Source organism: Blennius ocellaris (assembly GCF_963422515.1).
Source record: "Blennius ocellaris genome assembly, chromosome: 9".
In the NCBI taxonomy this organism is placed as follows: domain Eukaryota; kingdom Metazoa; phylum Chordata; class Actinopteri; order Blenniiformes; family Blenniidae; genus Blennius; species Blennius ocellaris.
Window position 1 is genome coordinate 28,922,060 of NC_137658.1, and position 21,814 is coordinate 28,943,873.

At 44.4% G+C, this 21,814-nt stretch overlaps 1 protein-coding gene across 1 annotated transcript in view; it reads right to left on the minus strand.

Moving 5' to 3' along the window:
* gria2b (glutamate receptor, ionotropic, AMPA 2b) overlaps positions 1 to 21,814 on the minus strand; it is a gene marked incomplete at its 3' end in the record, with an annotated part of 103,238 nt that overhangs the window by 3,573 nt on the left and 77,851 nt on the right. Inside the window, 13 exon segments of the mRNA XM_080502107.1 lie at positions 561 to 808; positions 1,850 to 2,048; positions 3,416 to 3,783; positions 3,911 to 4,117; positions 4,371 to 4,478; positions 4,607 to 4,711; positions 16,167 to 16,178; positions 16,180 to 16,244; positions 16,247 to 16,301; positions 16,303 to 16,335; positions 20,197 to 20,355; positions 20,444 to 20,497; positions 21,540 to 21,736. Coding sequence (XP_080358233.1) covers positions 561 to 808; positions 1,850 to 2,048; positions 3,416 to 3,783; positions 3,911 to 4,117; positions 4,371 to 4,478; positions 4,607 to 4,711; positions 16,167 to 16,178; positions 16,180 to 16,244; positions 16,247 to 16,301; positions 16,303 to 16,335; positions 20,197 to 20,355; positions 20,444 to 20,497; positions 21,540 to 21,736 — 1,810 coding nt within the window.

The window sequence follows — 21,814 nt, forward strand, 5'->3', positions numbered from 1 at the left end:
AGGTAAAAAAAGACATTTCACTGTACGTTCTTGCAATATCTTATCAGGTTATGCAATCACTGGAAGTTAATAGAATGAGAGAAAGAGCAGAGCAACAAGGCAAAAAAGTTAAACATACCAAAAAACATGGAAAAAGACATAAGCTAAGACAGTACTAGACAAAAAGTAAAGGAGAGTAGTATAAATTTGAATTAAATTGATTAAATGCAATAAGAAAGGTTCAAATTAAAGATAAAAATCTTATCAATTGAGATTCGGTGGAGGAAATAGGTCTGAAAAAATAAGCCAGGTGCAACTCCTGGATCTGAGTCAACAAGTCAATCGTATTGACTCAAAACAAGTTGTTACTTTTGAAAATTACTCAGGTTTGTATGGAAAAATACGTTTTTGTTTGCAATTTATCGACTTACAATAAATTGCAATGGTTTATCAGAGAATTTGAGGGGAAGGGGGAATTACCTTATCTCCTTATACAAACCAGAGACACATAAGCAAAGCTACATCAGGGTAGGTGGGATACTATAACAACATTGGAAACATTGTTATACTATTCCACCCACCTTAATGAGGATCCTTTGGGCGTGGCGATCCCGTAGCCTTTGGAGTCGAGGTTGCCTCCAACCTTCATGGTGTCGCAGGGCTTTCTCTGCTCGATGTACTCGTTCATGGTGGACTCCAGCAGGTAGGCATACTTTCCCTTGGACTTGCGGACCCTCAGGACCCCCTCGGCAGTGGTTTTCACAAACACAGAGGGCTCTGCGCCACGCATGTACGTCCACATTTTGTCAAAGAGGGCGATCTTGGAGCGCTGTGTTGAGAGCAGACCATCAGACACTTAATGAAAGCTGAAGTTCAATGAGGAAGATGATTTGAAACACAGAATTGATCCCAACTGTCTTCATGAGGAAATTCATGTTCCTGCAGCTCAAGGTTGTGTTTTGTTTGTTTTTAATCTTTGTTCATTTCATCATCACTTATTACCAACCAGTTATTTCATTGGCCACATAGCCAATCAACTTCCTGTCCTTCAAATGTCAATGACACTTTTCATTCCTCCCTGTAGAACCACTGGTGTTCAGCCAACCTCCTCCTCAACAGTTCGTTCCTCCTTCAGTCATCTACCATCCCAAATGCCAATAATGAGATCGCTTCACCATTGATCTGGTTCATCTCTATGCTGTCGCCATGGCCTGAGTAAATGAATGAAATCTCTTCACCCCTGGTTACTACTCAAAACTTCCGTTGCATTTTGAGTGTCTGTTTACATGACAACGGTGCTCAGACGGTGGAAATGTTGCTAATGATCGTACTGAATAGTTGATCTACACATGCTCAGTAGATGGACAATAAAAATATTCCCTCTGTGGTGTCATGACTCCCAGTCCATGTGCTCCTGGGATTTGGTACTTTTATTTTGACAGTCACAGTAATAACAATCCAATTTGGTCATCTATCCACTAGAATGTCCCTGTCCTCAAATTGTTAATGTTTATAGTTGATTGTTCTCTGTTATATGGTTTCATCAAAAATACAAACACCATCTCACACTAGTAGCCCAACATGAAAACCACATCCTTTTTAACATTTCTACAAATTGTGTGTAAACAGTCATCGTTTTCCAAACATTTTCTGAAACAAAAATGTAAAAATGATTCTTTTCGACTTGAAATGTTGTCGACTAAATGGGACCTGAACCTTAATGTCATTGAATTATTGCTACAGAAGCATGTGGTCCACTGCTTTCAAACAATGTTTATGTTGATACTGTAAATTCATTGTCCCCACAGTTTCCTCTCAATCAAGAAGTATAAAAATAACTTTAGTTTCCAAGACCAGAAACAAGTCTTACCCTAAAAAACTCCTTAGTGGAGCCAGAGTCCAGAGTCCCATACGCGATCTCCGTCTGTTTGGCCAGGTCTTCTGCACTCTCGATGGGGGAAACCATCCTCTCGACAGTTAGAAAAGCCGCCAGGTTAGCCGTGTAGGAGGAGATGATGATTAACGTGAAGAACCACCAAACTCCTCCAACAATACGTCCAGACAGAGATCTGAAGAAAAAAAACCAGGATGGAAATATCAACTTGTTGTCTTCATTTGGAAAATTTGCCGTAATGAACCTCAATAAGATGACTTTCCTGAACTGGATGTTTTCAGTGCAAAAAAATTGATTTGTTTATTTAGGCAAGGCTTAAAATGTCAAAATGGAGCACAAAAAACAGGACCTTCCCTACAAATAAGCAACCACAAGAAAAACTGGAAGATATTTATTTTATACCACAATCTTATATAATCTCTATTTGTGTCTGGTAGCAGGGGCTTGTCACAAAACAGTCCAAATGTTGACAAAGGGATGAGTGCCCTGAGCTGCGAGACATTATATCACAATAAGTGACGATGTTTCCTGATTCCTGATGTGGAGTCGTGATGACACTCATCACTTCATCTGGTGAAGATGTGACGGACAGGTCAGGTCACACGTTGATTAGTGTCCAGGACTGTAACCTCACCAACACAGATGGTGGGTATCTACGCTCACATTTCATTAAATCTACATATATACATATATATATATATATATATATATATATATATATATATATATATATATATATATATATATATATAGAGAGAGAGAGAGAGAGAGAGAGAGAGAGAGAGAGAGAGATAGATAGATAGAAAGATAGATAGAAAGATAGATAGATATATAGATATAGATATACGGATAGATGGATATAATTAATTCACCAAGTCATACATTAACCTTCTCACTCCAAATTTACATTTACATTATATCATATTATATTATTATAATTATCATATTCTTCTTCTTCTTCTTCTTATTATTATTATTATATTATTATTATTATTAAATATGATGGCTCAATGTAGAAAAAAAGGATTTTCTCAGGACTAGATGGGAAAATACTAATAAGGCTAATTAAGTCGTAAATGGAAAACAAACTTCATATATATATATATATATGAATTATATATATTACTTCAATAGTTCTATAGCACTTTTCACTTTTGATATCATCCACTTATTAGTATTATTAATAATAATAACAATAATAACAATAATACTAATGATAATGATAATAATACATTTTCTTTCTAAAGTACTTTTCATTTATAAAATGTCGAAGTACTCCAATCACATTGTGTTTCAAAGAAGCAATACAAACACCTACAATTATTAATAAAAAAAAAGTCCTTAAAGAATGTATAAAACTTCTTTAAAAGGTAGATCTTCAAACGTTCTGATTCACACATATAAATGACGACAGTTGCCATGCAAGGTGGGGGACATTTCTTTCATCCTTGGAATTGAGGAACAAAGCGCTGTAGCAGCTGAGCTTCAGACATCCTAATTAAGACATAGTGAATGAAGGGGGTCTTGGTTGTTCCCGCCTACCTGGGGGAGATATCACAGCCCTGTCGCATGAAGGCTCCCAGAGAGAACCACAGGCTGTTGAATATGCCAAACTCATTAGTCGACTCATTGGTCTGGATCTGCCCGTCCTCGTATTCCTCAGTGTGCCATTCGTAGGGGCTGAAGCGGCTGACGAGGAAGAGCACCACGCTGACGCCGATGTAGGCGAAGACGATGCACATCCAGATCTCGTAGGCCAGCGGATCGAGGAAGGAGAAGACTCCGGGTTTGGATTTCTGAGGTTTCTTGATCATGATGGAGATTCCCAGGGACATGAAGGGTTTGGAAAAGTCGATCACTTCCTCTCGTACCAACGTGATGGTTAAAGGGGCCACAGCAATGTCAGCTTTCTACCAAAACAAATACAAACAGAAACGACCTTCTGTGTTGATTTGGAAATAAGTAATTTGTTCTACCTAAGTAATACTGTCATCAATGAGGCATTATGTTTAAGCTTTCTAACAGCAATGAACTCACCCCGTACACCAACTCTCCAACCATCCCATTCCAGATTTTGGTGTCAGCATCTCTGGCACCATACTTCCCGTCTCCCACAATCTTCAGTTGGTATTTGAAGCCGCAGTGTTTTGCTATCTCTGCAGCCAGATCCACACAGTAGCCCTCATAGCGCTCATTATCGACAAAATTGTCAGAGTTCTTCTTCAGCATTACATATGGAGCTTCCTGGCGAACAGAGACCAAGAGACAAAATGCTCTTCAGACAAGAGGTTTACGGGATGAGACAAACAAGAGGGGCATTTTCATGATATAAAACACATTCTTGATGCACAAAATTGATTTTCCTATTGTCACTTGGTTGTCTCTCTCTCTCTTAATAATAAAAGCTAATATTCTTCAGGGATAAATGTGTGATTTAAAATGACACCAGCACATTAAGGTCAATGATTTAAACAGTCGTGTTGAAATGATTTTATACCAAAATGGTGGTGACTATGACGGTTTTGTTTTCCATTCCCGTCGTTTCGTTTGAGAAGATGTCAGATTTGGTGACAGCCATTTTATCCACCTCATTCCAGTAGCCAATCTGTGAAATAATACAAATCAGAGCATGATATTAAACAACTTGTTTCTACTCATCATTCAGTTTATCTGCAAATACAGTCAGTATCTTCAATATGTTAAAATAATTCATAGCAAAAATTCATAGCCTACCTTTACTGGTCCATTGTTCTTTAACTCCATAATATTCACTGAGTAGTTGACTCTTTTTCCATGTTGATCAAACTGGATGTTTCCTGTCAGTCCTTCAACTCGCACCTTGAAAACGCAACAAGACAGCATGAAACATCCATCCACACTGCGCCTGCTCACATGAACACACATTTTCCTCTGCTGGTAGTCAGATGGAAGTGTAGCTCAGGGGTGCCAAAACATATTTCAGCAGAGGAGCGATTTCCCCTTGAGTGGACCTGAACAATAAAATAGTCACAGAAGTGTTTCTTTGTTGTGGCGCTCAACTTTAAAAAATAGGGACAGTTATTGTCCATCGACTGAGCATGCGCAGTAGATGGAAATGAGCATTTCAGTCATCAGACAGAGTTGGACTGTTTTCAAAAAGTTGTGTTTTCAGTGGCTCTGAGCCTCTATGGAGGCTTAAATGTGCTCAAATTAAATAAATAAATACACCACAAAATAATTAAGTTAATGTGTAATAATTCATTAATTAAAATTGGAATTAAATATATAAATATGTCATTAAATTATTAAAATACCAAATACTTTTATGTAAAAAAAAAAAACCATATACAAGTATTAAACTGTTTCAATAATTATTTAATGGTCAGGCATTGCACTGCTTCATGGAATGAATGAATGAAAAATAATTGTTTTTATTTTATCTGTCAGTGCAACACAGGGCCATCACAAAATTAATTAAATTGTGAAATAATTATATATGTTTATTGCATAAAATGTATTGGTATTTTAATGAATTATTTACACATTTATTAACACATTTCTATATTCATTTCCAATTGTAATGAATTACTGACACATTTAATTAATTATTGAATGGTATATTTATTTATATGTAAATAATTTCGGCACATTTAGTCCTCCATAGTTGTGTAAACGGAGCCTGAATTGTGCTTCTTTTATGAGGTTTTTGTTTCTGTGGTCATTGCTATGGTTTCTGTATGTCTGTGCTCCCGGTGATCTTTGCATTCCTTGTGCAACAGTTTTTCTTTTTTGGAGGGGGAATCTTTGCTTCATTTCTGGTTTTGGCGCATGCTTTGCTCATCCTCCCATTGTCCCAGTGCTTGTAATTATTGGGATCTCACAAGACCACACAAAGTTTGTTCATTTCTAGGGAAAGACAATTTTCATTTGTCATGATACACAGTCATGACATATGAATTCGGACGCAGGAATGTGATGGCCTTTCACACCCATTTGGTGGTGGAAATTTTTACACAGTAGACCCATGCAATCTTCCCCCACTTTCTGCTCAAAAGACGCTTCCTGCATGCCCTCAGCCAGTCACTGATTGGTTGAAGCTCTCAGGATTTGACACCTTCGAATCCACAAACTTTCAACAAAAGTCTGCAAAAACCAGTCTTGCAAAGAGTCTTCCCTGAGTAGGAAGAGCTCATCCAGCGTTAGCATACAGCTAACACCAGAGGCCTGCAACCAGGGGCCTTCACTCCTCAACTCCTCTGCTGACCCGACCACGAGGGTCAGACCTTCCCCGGAAGAGATCAGCGCCCACAGTCTGCTCTCCCATCAACCAGGAAAACCAACCAGTTCCTCCAGGACGGACCAGGGAAACGACGCCTCACAGAACTTCTTTGTGTTTTCCTCAACCAGCAGGAAAACCATCACAGACCTGAGCGACCAGCTCCTCAGTCTGAACAAAAGGAACAACCAGGAGCTGTAAAGAAGGACTCCTGAAACATCAACTTCATCTTCTTCTCCTCAGCCTGCAGAACCAGCAACCACAGTTAGCAGGAGGTGCTAACTACAGGAGAAGACACCAGCTTCCCTCCAGCAGGACAACAACTGAACTCCTTCAAGGAAGTGGGAACAACTGGGCTTTACCTGAGATTAGTTAAACCTGATGCTATGATAGAACTGTTTAACTTTATGAAGGTGTGTTGATTCTGTTACAGTGATTGAGTTCTATAGATAATGATATTAGGAGCAGTTATCAACCTGTAAACCAACGTTAGCTCTGCCACAGACACAGGGTCTGCATGCTAATCTTTGCTTTACTAACTCGTTAACTCACAATCCTACACATATCACATCAAAGACAACATCACACAGTAACTGAACACCATCTGACGACTCCTGACGTTTTACAAAACAAGTCTCATTCACATCAAGTCATTCTAGAAATGGTCCTTTAGCAGAGACACACCGGAAGTAGATGCTAAAGACTAGCTTCCATGTTCCATTGTTCTCCAGCACATGGTGGAGACCCAGGACAGACTTCCTGCTCTCTGATAACCTCCATTTGAATGTAGTTTCTTGTGATCCGCCATCTTGTTTTGTAGTTCCATCACACGTCTCACACACACTCCCTCCACCGCTCGCTCTCTCTTTCTCTCTCAATACACACACACACACACACACACACACACACACACACACACACACACACACACACACACACACACACACGCACACGCACCTACACACACCAAGCTGTATATAGGTAGTTAGAATCTGTGTTTTACTTGTTTTCATTGTTAATAAATATAGTTTTTGGAATCATACTTGCTGTTTTATTAATGAGCACAAAGGTGAATGAAATGTCAACCTCTTCTGTGTCAAGAACTCCAAAATCCTTCAATCTTTACTGTTAAATCTGGCAATTGTAATTAATTTAACTATTAATTCAAATTCCTGATTAACTGTTTAGTATATCTTATGAGACTGATATAACTGAATTGGCTATCATTTCCTGTTAAGACAGGTGGAGCTCCGAGGTTCTGATACAGATCAGATTAAATTTCAACAACATTATTAATAACTATCTTTGATAATTATTAATCATTATCGATAGCCAACCAAAACATAAATAGTGATCCATGTGAGGTAGTAAATCCCTACATAATCAAATGAGCTCCTCCTTTTCGGGATCCATGACACATTTGAACATGCAAATACAAGTCAAAGTCAAAGTCAAAAAAAGTCAAAGTCAGCTTTATGTTTGTTGAGTCTCCTGACTGCCTGGTGGCAGAAACTGTCTTTGAGCTGCTGGTTTTGGCTCGGAGACTCTGAAGTCTCCTCCCCGACGGCAGCAGGCTGAAGAGGCTGTGGGAGGGGTGGGTGGGTGGGGGGGGTCACCTGCCATCCTGATGGCTCTGCGGGTGAGGCGGGTGTTGTATATGTCCTGCAGGGGGGGGGGGAGAGACACCAATGATCCTCTCGGCTGCCCTCACGATGCGCTGCAGAGTCTTGCGGCAGGATACGGTGCAGGCGCCGTACCACACGGTGATGCAGCTGGAGAGGAGGCTCTCCATGGGGCCTCTGTAGAAGGTGTGCATGATGGGGGAGGGGCTCTTGCTCTCCATGGTGCCTCTGTAGAAGGTGTGCATGATGGGGGAGGGGCTCTTGCTCTCCATGGTGCCTCTGTAGAAGGTGTGCATGATGGGGGAGGGGCTCTGGCTCTCCATGGTGCCTCTGTAGAAGGTGTGCATGATGGGGGAGGGGCTCTTGCTCTCCATGGTGCCTCTGTAGAAGGTGTGCATGATGGGGGAGGGGCTCTGGCTCTCCATGGTGCCTCTGTAGAAGGTGTGCATGATGGGGGAGGGGCTCTGGCTCTCCATGGTGCCTCTGTAGAAGGTGTGCATGATGGGGGAGGGGCTCTTGCTCTCCATGGTGCCTCTGTAGAAGGTGTGCATGATGGGGGAGGGGCTCTGGCTCTCCATGGTGCCTCTGTAGAAGGTGTGCATGATGGGGGAGGGGCTCTGGCTCTCCATGGTGCCTCTGGAGGAAGTGTGCATGATGGGGTCGGGGCTCTTGCTCTCCATGGTGCCTCTGTAGAAGGTGTGCATGATGGGGGAGGGGCTCTTGCTCTCCATGGTGCCTCTGTAGAAGGTGTGCATGATGGGGGAGGGGCTCTGGCTCTCCATGGTGCCTCTGTAGAAGGTGTGCATGATGGGGGAGGGGCTCTGGCTCTCCATGGTGCCTCTGTAGAAGGTGTGCATGATGGGGGAGGGGCTCTGGCTCTCCATGGTGCCTCTGTAGAAGGTGTGCATGATGGGGGAGGGGCTCTGGCTCTCCATGGTGCCTCTGTAGAAGGTGTGCATGATGGGGGAGGGGCTCTGGCTCTCCATGGTGCCTCTGTAGAAGGTGTGCATGATGGGGGAGGGGCTCTGGCTCTCCATGGTGCCTCTGTAGAAGGTGAGCATGATGGGGGAGGGGCTCTTGCTCTCCATGGTGCCTCTGTAGAAGGTGTGCATGATGGGGGAGGGGCTCTGGCTCTCCATGGTGCCTCTGTAGAAGGTGTGCATGATGGGGGAGGGGCTCTTGCTCTCCATGGTGCCTCTGTAGAAGGTGTGTATGATGGGGGAGGGGCTCTGGCTCTCCATGGTGCCTCTGTAGAAGGTGTGCATGATGGGGTCGGGGCTCTTGCTCTCCATGGTGCCTCTGTAGAAGGTGTGCATGATGGGGGTCGGGGCTCTTACTCTCCTTAGTTTGCGGAGGCAGTCCAGGCGCTGGGGGGCTTTCTTGGCCAGTGATGCTGTGTTGTTGCTCCAGGACAGGTCTTCAGAGATGTGCACTCCCAGGAACTTGGTGCTGCTTACCTGCTCCACTGCAGCACCGTCGATGGTCAGTGGAGCATTCTGGGAGTGTCGTCGTCTGAAGTCCACAACAATCTCCTTCATCTTCTCCACATTCAGGCAGAGATTGTTGTCCTTGCACCACAGACGAGGCACCCGGAGGCGTTTTACGTGGTTGCGGGGGACTTTAACCACGTGAAACTGACAGACACTGCCCAGGTTTTACCAGCACGTCACCATCCCCACAAGGGGAAACAATACCCTGGACTGTGTGTACACCAACATCCGCGGAGCATACAGATCTCTTCCCCGCCCCCACCTCGGACTCTCTGACCACATCACCATCATGCTGGCGCCAGCATACCGCCCCCTGCTGAGACGGAGCCGGCCAACAAAAAGGACAGTCACTGTGTGGCCCAGAGAATCAGCCGCTGTGCTCCAGGACTGTTTCCAATGCACAGACTGGCAGGTCTTCAGGGAGGCAGCCACATACGAGGGAGAGGTGGACCTGGAGGAATACACCTCCTCTGTCCTCGGCTTCATCTCCAAGTGTGCTGATGACGTCTCCACCACCAAGACAATCACCTGCTACCCGAACCAGAAACCCTGGCTGAACGCTGAGGTGAAAACCTTACTGAAGGCTAGGGATGCTGCATTCAGGGCAGGAGAGGCACCAGCACTCAGAGAGGCAAGGAAAGAGCTGAATGCAGGCATCGCGAGGGCCAAAGCCACATACTCCCAAAAGATTGAGGGTCACTTCACCACCAACGACCCACGGCGCATGTGGAAGGGCATCAAGTGCGTCACAGACTACAACACCAGGAATGCACAATGCCCAAGTGACCCCTCCCTGCCAGACACACTCAACAATTTCTACGCCCGCTTCGAAGACCCGGACACCCCCTCCAGCACTAGACTCACACCACCGCCTGGTGACACACCCCTCACTGTGACCACAGCAGATGTGAGGAAGACCCTACAGGGAATTAACCCCCGCAAAGCTGCTGGCCCGGATAACATCCCGGGGCGGGTACTGAAGGACTGTGCACACCAGCTGTCCGAGGTGCTGGCAGACATCTTCAACACCTCACTCTCACTGTCATCTGTCCCCACCTGCCTAAAGACTGCCACAATTGTCCCCGTCCCCAAATGCTCCACAGTGACAGGCCTAAACGACTACCGGCCGGTCGCCCTAACCCCGGTAGTTATGAAGTGCTTCGAGAGGCTGGTCATGACTCAGATCAAGGACTCCATCGACGTCACTGTGGACCCCCACCAATACGCATATAGGAAAAACCGCTCCACTGATGACGCCATCTCATCGGTGGTCCACACAACCCTCACCCATCTGGAGAGCAAAAACTCCTACGTCCGTCTGCTCTTCCTGGACTTCTCCTCAGCCTTCAACACCATCATCCCGCAGACCCTGGTGCAGAAGCTCCACTCACTGGGGAACTGGATCCTGGACTTCCTGACCAACAGACCACAAACTGTCAGGATCAACGACACCGTCTCCTCCCCATCATCCTCAGCACCGGCTCACCTCAGGGCTGTGTGCTGAGCCCCCTCCTGTTCACTCTGCTGACATATGACTGCACGGCAACACACCCCAGCTGTCATATAGTGAAGTTTGCGGACGACACAGCAGTAGTGGGACGCATCACAAACAACGATGAGTCCAAATACAGAGAGGAGGTGGAACACCTGATGCAGTGGTGCAGTGGAAACAACCTCTGCATCAACGGGGAAAAGACCAAGGAGATGGTGGTGGACTTCAGGAGGGTCAGGTGCCCCCCCGCTCCCCTGCACATCGGAGGAGAAGCTGTGGAAGTGGTTTCCAGCTACAAGTACCTGGGGGTACACTTGTCCAAGGACCTCACCTGGAGCGCCAACACTTCCCGTCTGGTCAAGAAGGCCCACCAACATCTCTACTTCCTCAGGAAGCTGCGGAAAGCAGGTCTGGGAAGCTCCGTCCTGAGGAGCTTCTACCACTGTGCGGTGGAGAGCGTCCTCTGCAGCTGCATCACTGTGTGGCATGGCGGATGCACCGCCGCTGAGAGGAAGGCTCTGCAGAGGGTGGTAAAGGCCGCTCAGAGGACTCCCCACCACCTCAGACCTCTACACAGCACGATGCAGGGGGAGGGCTCTCCGCATCATGAAGGACTCCACCCACCCAGCACATGGACTGTTTCAGCCCCTCCCCTCAGGAAAGCGGCTGAGGAGCATTAGGAGCAAAACCACCAGGCTCAGGAACAGCTTCTTCCTTGAAGCTGTGAGACTAGTGAACTCCAGCCATGTTCCGTAGACTCCCTCATCTTCCTGCACTACAAACACTTTACACTTTACATTCACCACCACTTCCTCACTTTATCCCTTGTATATATTTTTACGCTCCTGTATATATTTTTACGCTCCTGTTATATATATTTTTATTACTTGGCTTACCGGGACCTGAGTCCAAATTTCGTATCATTTTCTGATATGACAATAAAGAATCCTTGAATCCTTGAACATGGCCAGGTGGCTCACCTCATCCCTGTAGGCGGTCTCCTCATCGTTGTTGATGAGACCCACCACAGTTGTGTGATGAAGAGGTTGGAGCTGAATGATGGTGAGCAGTCGTGGGTCAGCAGAGTGAAGAGGAGGGGGCTCAGCACACACCCCTGGGGGGCCCCTGTGTTGAGCATGATGGTGCTGGAGGTGTTGCTGCCAACTGGAACTGGCTGTGGTCTCCCCGTCAGGAAGTCCACAGCCAGTTCCACAGGGAGGTGTTGAGCCCCCGCTGACGGAGCTGCTGAGGGATGATGGTGTTGAATGCTGAGCTGAAGTCAATGAACAGCATTCTGACATAGGAGTCTCTGGTCTCCAGGTGGGTGGGGGCTGAGTGGAGGGAGGTGGAGATGGCATCATCGGTCGAGCAGTTGGACCGATATGCAAACTGGAAAGGGTCCAGGGTGGGGGGGGGGGGGGGGGGGGGGGGCAGACTTGATATGTTGCATGACTCGCCGCTCGAAGCACTTCATGATGATGGGGGTGAGTGTGACCGGGCGGTAGTCATTGTGGCAGGTGGGGGACGACTTCTTCGGGACCGGGATGATGGTGGTGGCTTTGAGGCACGTGAGGACAAAAGCCTGGCTCAGTGAGGTGTTGAAGATGTCCGTGAAGACATCTGTGAGCTCCTCGGGGCTTTGCGTGCGTTGGTCCCTCTGAGGGATCGCCTCACGCTGTCCGGGGATAACGTCAGCACCTGGTCGCCAGGAGGTGGGGGGGTCTTCTGTGCCGGGGTGTTGTTGTCTGCCTCAAAGCGAGCCAAGAAGTGGTTCAGCTGGTCAGGCACAGAGGAGGAATTGTCACAGGTCTGTGATGGTCTGTATCCCCCGCCACAGGTTCCTGGTGTCTCTGCTGTCACTGAAGTGGTCGGCGATCCTCCTGGAGTACTGTCTCTTGGCTAACCTGATGCCACGTGCCAGGTTGGCCCGGGCTAGCCTCAGGCCCGTCTCGTCGCCAGCTTTGAAGGCAGCGTTCCGAGCCCTCAGGAGCCTGTGGACCTCTCCTGTAAACCATGGCTTCTGGTTGGCCCGGGTGGAGATGGTTTTTTTGATCGTGACGTCTTCCATGCACTTCCTCATGGAGGAAGTGACGGTATCTGTGTACTCCTGGAGGTCTGCGGTGTTGTTGTAGGTGGCTGCCTGTCTGAACATGCTCCAGTCCAGAGTGCCTCTGACGACCCCTCTGGCCACACCTGAACCTGCTTTTTGACTGGTTTGATGACTTTAACCAGAGGCCTGTGAGCTGGCATTAGCATGACAGTGGAGTGGTCTGAGGCTCCGAGGTGGGGGAGGGGGAGGGCTTTGTAGGCCCCTCTGTGTGTGGTGTAGACATTGTCCAGGATATTGTTTCCCCTTGTTGGAAAGTTGATGTGTCCATGGAGTTGTGGAAACACGCTTTTGGGGATGGCGTGGTTAAAATCCCCAGCCAGGATGAGGAAAGCATCTGGGTGGGCTGTCTGCTGCTCACTGATGTGCTGGTGGAGTTCATTCAGTGCCTCACTCCTGTTGTTGTTGGAGCCAGGCGGGATGGAAATTGCCACCAGCAGTATGGCACTAAATTCCCTCGGCAGGTAGAATGGCCGGCATTTAATGACCATAAGCTCCACCAGTGATGAGCAATGTTTACAGACCACAGCAGCGTCATGGCACCAGGCATCACTGATGTAAACACAGTCCCCCGCCGCGAGTCTTCCCCCCCTCGACGATCGCTCTGTCTGCCCGGTAGCATGTTAGCCGGGCTAGCTGGATAGCGCAGTCCGGTACGCCGTCATTCAGCCATGTTTCCACAAACACAAGAACGCAACAGTCCCTCACGCTCTTGGAAGTTGTGCGGAGAAGTCTGATATAGTCCATTTTGTTGTCCAGAGAGCGAACGTTGGCCAGCGTGATGGTAGGGATGGTCGGCCGGTGAGGGCTAGCCGCTAGCCTAGCTCGGATACCTCCGCACTTCCCCCTCTTCTGCTTCCTCATGCACCGCCTGTGGCGCCTCCACTGTGGGCTGGATGCAGGAGTGGGGGTCGGTGGATGAGCCGGCTCCCGGAGCAGACCGCGGTCGCGTATCTCTTCCGCGTCAGCTGGTTTAGGTTCTGTGAAAGTGGTCCTGCTGATGTTGAGCAGAACCTCACGGGAGTAGGTGCGTCTCAGGTGTCTCAGGTGTAGCGAGGACAACAGGGACGGGCATTTGCACGTGTGTGCATAACACAAAAAACACAAAAATGCCGATTCGACGGGAGAGAGAGGAGCCGCTGCGTGTTCACGCGCCGCCATCTTAACTAAGAAAACCCAAAAGGTGTTTATTACAGCTATTCATGATTTTTACCTATGATTTAGTCACATGTTTAGATATACAGTAGATGTTTTTAGCTAAATGCTTTAAATACTGGAATCCTCACAAACTTGTTATCTTTCTCTTTGGTAATTGGTTCTTGAAAGTCTTTCTATTTCCCACCAAACTCCCTCAGAAAATGAGAAGTGCACTGCTTTTGCTCTTTCCTTGCCTTTCAAGTGAGTGCCGTGATCCTAAATGACTTCAAATGGGATTTCGTGCTGAGCTACAAAGCCCCAGAAAGACATAACAAAACTATTGGTGTCCAGATTAGAGCGGAAACTGCAGCACAAACTCAGCATGTGTTGAGAAACCGAAAAAGAACAAAAAGTAGTTTTTTTCTTATTGGCAACTAACTTAAATAACACAAGGTGCAAAACAGGAAAAACCAGATGAGGCCTTTAGACATTTTACATAAACACAGCTGTACTGAAACAAACAAATGTACCGTCAGATTTTTTTTAATGTTTTAAAGTCTACATTCTTCACATATTGTATGTCTATAAAGCCTCCTTTGTAACTGACAAAATGTTATTCACCATTAAAAGGGTGGGGTGAGATAGAAAGACCCGTCAAATAATTGAATAAAGTCCATTTGCCACACTGGATTGGATTCTTAATTTAAGAATGATGTGATGTTGAAGTCTGGTGTTTCTCCCAGTGGGAATCTTAATTTGCATCGGTCAGCACGGTGAAGGGACTGCGGTCAAGCCAGCCGTCCCTTTTTTCTGTTTGGTGAAGTGAGCCACTCTGAGATTTTTATGGTCGCTCGTATTGTGAACTTTACGGTAACGATTTGGAGCAGAGTCAAGCTCTCGGTTTAGGAGACATGTGATCCAACACAGATTTGGAATCTGTTACCTGCGAGTTATTGAGCTTAAATAAAGTTGTTGTTTGTTTGTTTTTTTAATATGTGAATATTATTAAAGAAATCAACTATTAAATGTGCATAGAAAGAGCTGTAGTTATATGATCCAACACTGATTTCAAGTCAATAGATCACATCACCAAGAAGCTATTGAGAAAAATGATGAATTTTCAATAAATTTGTAATATTTTTCATAAAGAGCATTAAAAATTAAATAAAAGTGGTGTGTCTGAACAATCATGACTAATGACATAATAATAATAATAATAATAATAATAATAATAATAATAAGAAGAAGAAGAAGAAGAAGAAGAAGAAGAAGAAGAAGAAGAAGAAGAAGAAGAAGAAGAAGAAGAAGAAGAAGAAGAAGAAGAAGAAGAAGAAGAAGAAGAAGAAGAAGAAGAAGAAGAAGAAGAAGAAGAAGAAGAAGAAGAAAACCAGTGTTTTGCAGTGTACAAGTTGAACAATGATTTTCTCCAAAGATATGAATCCTTAATTTGGGGAATTTACAATACAGAAGGCAGCGGACCAACATTTTGCTTTTTTTTTTTTCTTTCCTGGAGGACAAAACTAAGCTGAGCTAACCCGAACCCTAACCCTAACTTTACAAGACGTTACCGTAAAGTTCCCAATACGAGCGACCATAAAAATCTCGGAGCGGCTCACTTCACCAAACAGAAACGAGAGACGGCTGGCTTGACCGCAGTGTGAAGGGTTACGTATTCAACATGAATTCACATTTCAGTACAGACTTGAGAAAGACAGAACACACGGCATCAGTGATGTGGATTCTTCTTTCATCGGGCTGACATTACTTGGTTCTTTCATGATTGGCCCGTATTCCCTCTCAGATCATTTTGAACAAAGACACAAACAGCTGAGATAACAGAAGCTCCTGACAAGCTTAGTTTTGTTCTCCAGGAAAAAAAAAAAAAGCAAATTGTTGGTCCGCTGCCTTCTGTATTGTAAATTCCCAAAATTAAGGATTCATATCTTTGGAGAAAAGCATTGTTCAACTTGTACACTGCAAAACACTGGTTTTATTATTATTATTATCATTATTATTATTATTATTATTATTATTATTATCATATGATAGGATTAATTAACCATCTCCGCATTTTCCTGATGCTCTGCGGCTTCATCTCTTTCCCTCTTCAGTTGGCACATCGTTTGATCAGACTCTGTTTAGTTGTGGCCGTTTGGGAATGTGCCGTTACCACGGCGATGGGTCTCCTACCTGTTTGAGCGCACCGCTCGATCTCCACGCCCTGAGCCCAGGGCACCGCTGGGTTGGCCAGGCAGTCTCCGGTGTTCGCCTCCTGGTGAAGTCGATGCGCTGCTTGTGCAGGTAGCGGAAGGCCTCGGTCATCACCCTGGACGGCATCATAGGTCAGAGCCGATGTGTACTGCGGGAAGAGAGCGAGGTTTAACATCCTCACAGAGGTAGAAGTTCATCCTCAGAAGTGTCAAACCCATTTTAGTTGAGTTAGGTAATGGAAAAAACTGAAATCGGGTCGTTTCCTGTTTCCTGTTAGGAGTTTAAAATAAAATACAATGGTCATTCTTTATTTCAAACTTGATTTGCAAGAGATGAAACCTGGAAGTCGAGTCTCTTCTTCGTTTGATGGGAGAGTAAATAACGGCGCATTGCATTGCTGCCCCCTGCAGGCTGTCTGTGACCTTTGAACTCTTCAACTGACCAGATTTCCATTTTTCGATTTTCAAATTCAAAACGGAGACAGCTCATCTCCCGTTTTTTGTTTACCAATATCATATCGGAAAATGAAAATCAGTTGGTTTCACATTTCCTGTAATCAAAAGGAAAATTGAATGGCTGAAAGGTACACGGACTCATAATAACCTTTAAATTTAAGCTTTTAAGTTTTTCCCTTTATTGTCAGTCTGAGATGTAAAACTGCCAAGTTCAAGAACAGTTTTTTTTTTTTTTTTGCCACAGCCATCCATCTTTTAAACAGAGGACTAGAAATACTTATTTATTCTTCTGTTTTAAATGTAGTTCTACTTACATATTTATAATTGCACTGCATTGTAGAGCCCTTATTTTATCTCAGGGATTTTTTAATTATTCTATCTCTGGTACTTTTTGTGTATTTTATTGTTGACTCTGCATCCATCCATCCATCCATCCATCCATCCATCCATCAGATTATGAAAAGGTTGATATTTTCACCAAATCAAACAATTACTACATATTACTACAATCTCAACATTAAAGCCAATTTGAAATCTTCTGTTGCAAAAAACAGTGAAATGTCCAAAATCTTCTCATATAACTTTCATTCTGGGTGTTTTTACAAACTCCCCCAGGTTTTGACGCTAGTTTGGTCGCAACCAGGCAGCTACAGTTTCCGGCATCAGCGATATATCAGCTCGGGTATCAGTGTTGTGTCGTACTAGGTTCTCCAGTTCCCTCCCACAGTGACCGTCTAACGGTGTGAATGTGTATTTCTTTGTGTCGTTCCTGTGAGGAGTTTGTAGGATAATCTGCATATTGAGCAGTGGCAGGTTTCAACCTCTTTCGTCAAGATAACACAGGAAAAGGAGATGAAAACAAACATGGTGATATTCTTAGAGAGATGTCACAGCAGGTGATCAATGAACAGCCGACGCACTGCTGTTTACCGACATTAATATCAGAGGACACGAGAGAAAGGAAAGGACAAGCGTCTAACACTGATTGGACACTTTTTTTTAAACATCTTTGTTCTTCATTTGCTCCTGTCGGGGGTCATGACAGATCATCCGCCTCCATCTGCTGTTTCACCAACATCTCCATGAAGCTGCTCTCCTTTCCTATCTCCTTCTTCTCTGTCCAGTATTAAGTGTTTCTCCAGTACGACTTTGCCTCAAAAGCTTCTTTTACGATGATTAGTTAAGAAAATTAGGCTTAAGCTACAAATTCCAACCTGAAACATAGAAGGTGAACCGATATGAGACCCATTGGAAGTAAAGTGTCTGTGTTTGAAGTGTATGCACACACACACACACACACACACACACACACACACACACACTTGCACGCACGCACGCACGCACGCACGCACGCACGCACGCACGCACACACACACACACACACACACACACACACACTCGCACGCACGCACGCACGCACGCACGCACGCACACACACACTCACACACACACACACACACACACACACACACAAAGTGGTAAACCAAAGACTATCTCAGGCCATGTTTAGACATCGTCAAGTGAAAACACAAAACTTTCACTCGATGTCACTGAAATAGCAACTCCCGAGGTGGAACTTTTTGAAAACATTCCGACTTTGTCGTATAAACAGGGCGAAACACAACTATTTGGAAAATGTTGGACTCTGTGTAATAGGCAGAAACGTTGCAATTATGCATGTGTACAATGGCTGTAGTAAACAGCTGTTCTGCACATGCTCAGTGGAGACAATTAGAACAATGATTCCTACAGAGTTTAATGAATCCCAGTCCATATTCTCCTGGGACTTGGTACATTTATTTTGACAGTTACCATGATAACAATCCAACTTGGTGGTTTTATTTTGACAGTTACCATGATAACAATCCAACTTGGTGGTTTTATTTTGACAGTTACCATGATAACAATCCAACTTGGTGGTTTTATTTTGACAGTTACCATGATAACAATCCAACTTGGTGGTTTTATTTTGACAGTTACCATGATAACAATCCAACTTGGTGGTTTTATTTTGACAGTTACCATGATAACAATCCAACTTGGTGGTTTTATTTTGACAGTCACCGTAATAACAATCCAACTTGGTGGTCTGTCCACTAGAATGTCTGTATTCTCCCAGTGTTAATGTTTAGGGTGTATTGTTCTCTGTTGCATATCTGTGTACAAACTTGTTTTTAAAACACTGCCGTTTAAATGCGAAATGTTTCTGAAACAAAAAAACACAACGATACATTTTCACTTAAAACATTGTCGTGTAAACGGGGTGTAACTCGGAACATGAGGTGTTAAATGCAGATAAATAAATAAATACAGCAGTAACAAACATACTGACTCTAATCAAAGTCATAGTAAATGTACTCAAATGACCGTTTATTCTGTTGTTCAAACTGCGACCATTTGACAAGATTTTTTATCTTGTATTTGGCTACCAAATAATCCTCATGTCCATGAAAAAAACTCTCTTGAATATAAAAAACCCAACAGCAGCAAGCTCAGTGGGGGAAGTGTATGCGTATGTGTTTAAACAGTGCATAAGAGTCTCTAAGTCTCTGCTCAGATGGTTTTAATAATGTAAACAGTGTATACATGTAAGAGGCAGCACAATTTACGTGGCGAATGCAAACACATTGGAGCGAATCAGGCACACATGCTTGCAAAGGCTTTTCACATGAAAATATCCGCCCAGCAAATGGAAAAACGGATTGTCTGAATATAAGTCAACTGTGATTTAAAAATGCTCACACTAGGAAAAAAAGGTTCAGCAGAAAAAAATTGTGTTTTTGTAAGAACATTGAATTCATTCCATGAACATGGAATTATGTGAACATTTTGAAATAACATTGACTGCTCTGGTTCTTCCCACAGTGCTTCAGTCTAACTGCCATACAGAGACTTTGAGATACAGAATTTTTAAGCCTTTGAATGTCTTGTTACTGTAACAACAAACACCAACTCCGTCAGGACTCTGAGGACCACGTCTCTCTTGTTTCTAATGATTTCATTGAAACACTGATATCAAACCCCAAATATTCAACAGCATTGCTGTAGGGCGATATTTTGAAAACAATATCTGGCAGAAACATTTACATGGCAGAAACATTGAAAATAATGTGGTTTGCATGCCACAAGTAGGTGCTGTTGTTAGTTTTAGTACTGAAAGGACACACACACAGCAGAGAACAATGAGCTTTAGAGCTCATTAACACTGGGAGAACACGGACACACAGCTGTTTTAAAGTGCCCTATTAATAAAGGTGACTTGACTTGACTTGACTTCTAGTGGACAGACCACCAAGTATGATTGTTATTATGGTGAGTATCAAAATAAAAGCACCAAGTCAGAGAGCGGAAACATTGTTGAGTTACTACAGCTGTGGTGGCCATGATTAGTCACAGAGATTCAATCAAGTTTTCCACGGAGACAGAATTGGAGTGTTTTCAGTCTCTCCGAGAACTGTTGTCCTGTGAACTAACGCCCAAAACGCAAACAACAGAATGGGCCCAATATTCAGACAATAGAGTTTATACATTTGTGTCTACAAGCAGGAGCTTACCCTAATGTTGCTGTCAGCACCTGGATACTCCTTCTCCTCCAGGGCCTCCCACCGCTGGTCGAATTTGGAAACCAACGGATCATCGAAGTCGACGATCTGGAAGCCGGAGACGTTGGCTCCACCATACTGAATCTTGGACAGGTCACCGTCAACGAAACCCTGAAAGAACGGATAAAAAACTCCAAGTTTTTTGCCAAATAGCAATAACGTGACCAGGTAAACGAATACAGAAATTGTGTAACTTCACCAGATTCGCTATGATGTAGTGGTAGCCTTTAACATGTCTGCCAATAGTGATGACCTGCAAGATATAAAGAGACATTGAGGTCATGTATACGAAGAAGAAGTGCAAAATTCACCTGGAAGACATTTTAACATAATTGAAATTAAATCAAACAGCATAAATGTGCCCTTATATTCACAAGTGCAATATTATTTTATCACCGCTGACAGTTCATTGTCTGTGTTTACATACGAGATATGAGACGTTCTTATTCAGACGTGCATTATGCAACAAACCTGGTGCCAGTCAAGGCGTGGGATTAGCTTCAGGTGTGTCATTGGTGTGTGAGATATTGAAATGCTTCGTGGCTGAGATGTTTATGCCATTTTCCGTCTTTATTTCTGTCGCTCAAGGCATGTCTGAATAAGAATGTCTCGTATCTCATATGTAAATACCTTTGACACCGAGCAAGAAACCTCAAGCCGAATAACTCCTGCTTTTGCCCCGATAAAGAAGTGGTGCCGCCGTGTACATTGATCCCAATCTGCATTAAACAGACGTCTGCATGCTTTCAACGCTAATCGATGGGGCTTCTCTCGCCAGTGAAAGGTGAAGCCGAAACAACCTGTTTATGTGCATTTGTTTCACACTGATCAGCAGTTTTGTTTCACATCCTGAATGAACAATTAGTACATTTGTTACCCGGCAGCATGTCAAATACACAAATCTGAATCTGAATCTGACCTTTTTCCTGCAGGAGTGATTTCATGACACCATTGTATTTAAGCCTTCATTGTATCTCCTGCAGATAATTAATTTGCACCAATTCACACATAATGGGGCCCTTTTTATTTTTTTCAACGTTATATGAAAAGGATTAGAGTTTTGATAACGCCGACTGTTTTTTTTCTCCGTTTTTATGGAGGCAATAGACTGAAGGAGGATGAAATCATTCTTCCTCAAGGGAAACTTGTCTTTGGTTTGTTGCTTTTTATCATGAAAATAAACAGATGAATCTAACAAAATGAGATCGTTTAAAAGATTGAGGTCCACCTGTCATGTGCCGGTGGGCCACAGAACATGAAGCTGGGATCCATCCAGGGAAATGGAAGTGGCGTACCTGCTCCATGATGTCTTTCACTTTGTCCTGCTCACAGTCCAGGATCACCCTCCTCTCCTTCTTGTTCTCCAGGTCCTGGAACAGCGAGCGGTAGGCCTCGTCCTTCCGCTCGTCTTTCAGGTTCCCCACGTTGATGGCCGTCACATGCCACTTCTTCTCTGCAGCCGTGTCCAGAACAACCTGAAGTGTCGTCAGACCTGGAAACACAGGCAGCGATGGAGACATGATTGCTCTGTCACCCTGGAGCGTGCAGTTTTAATGCATCACCGGGGGAA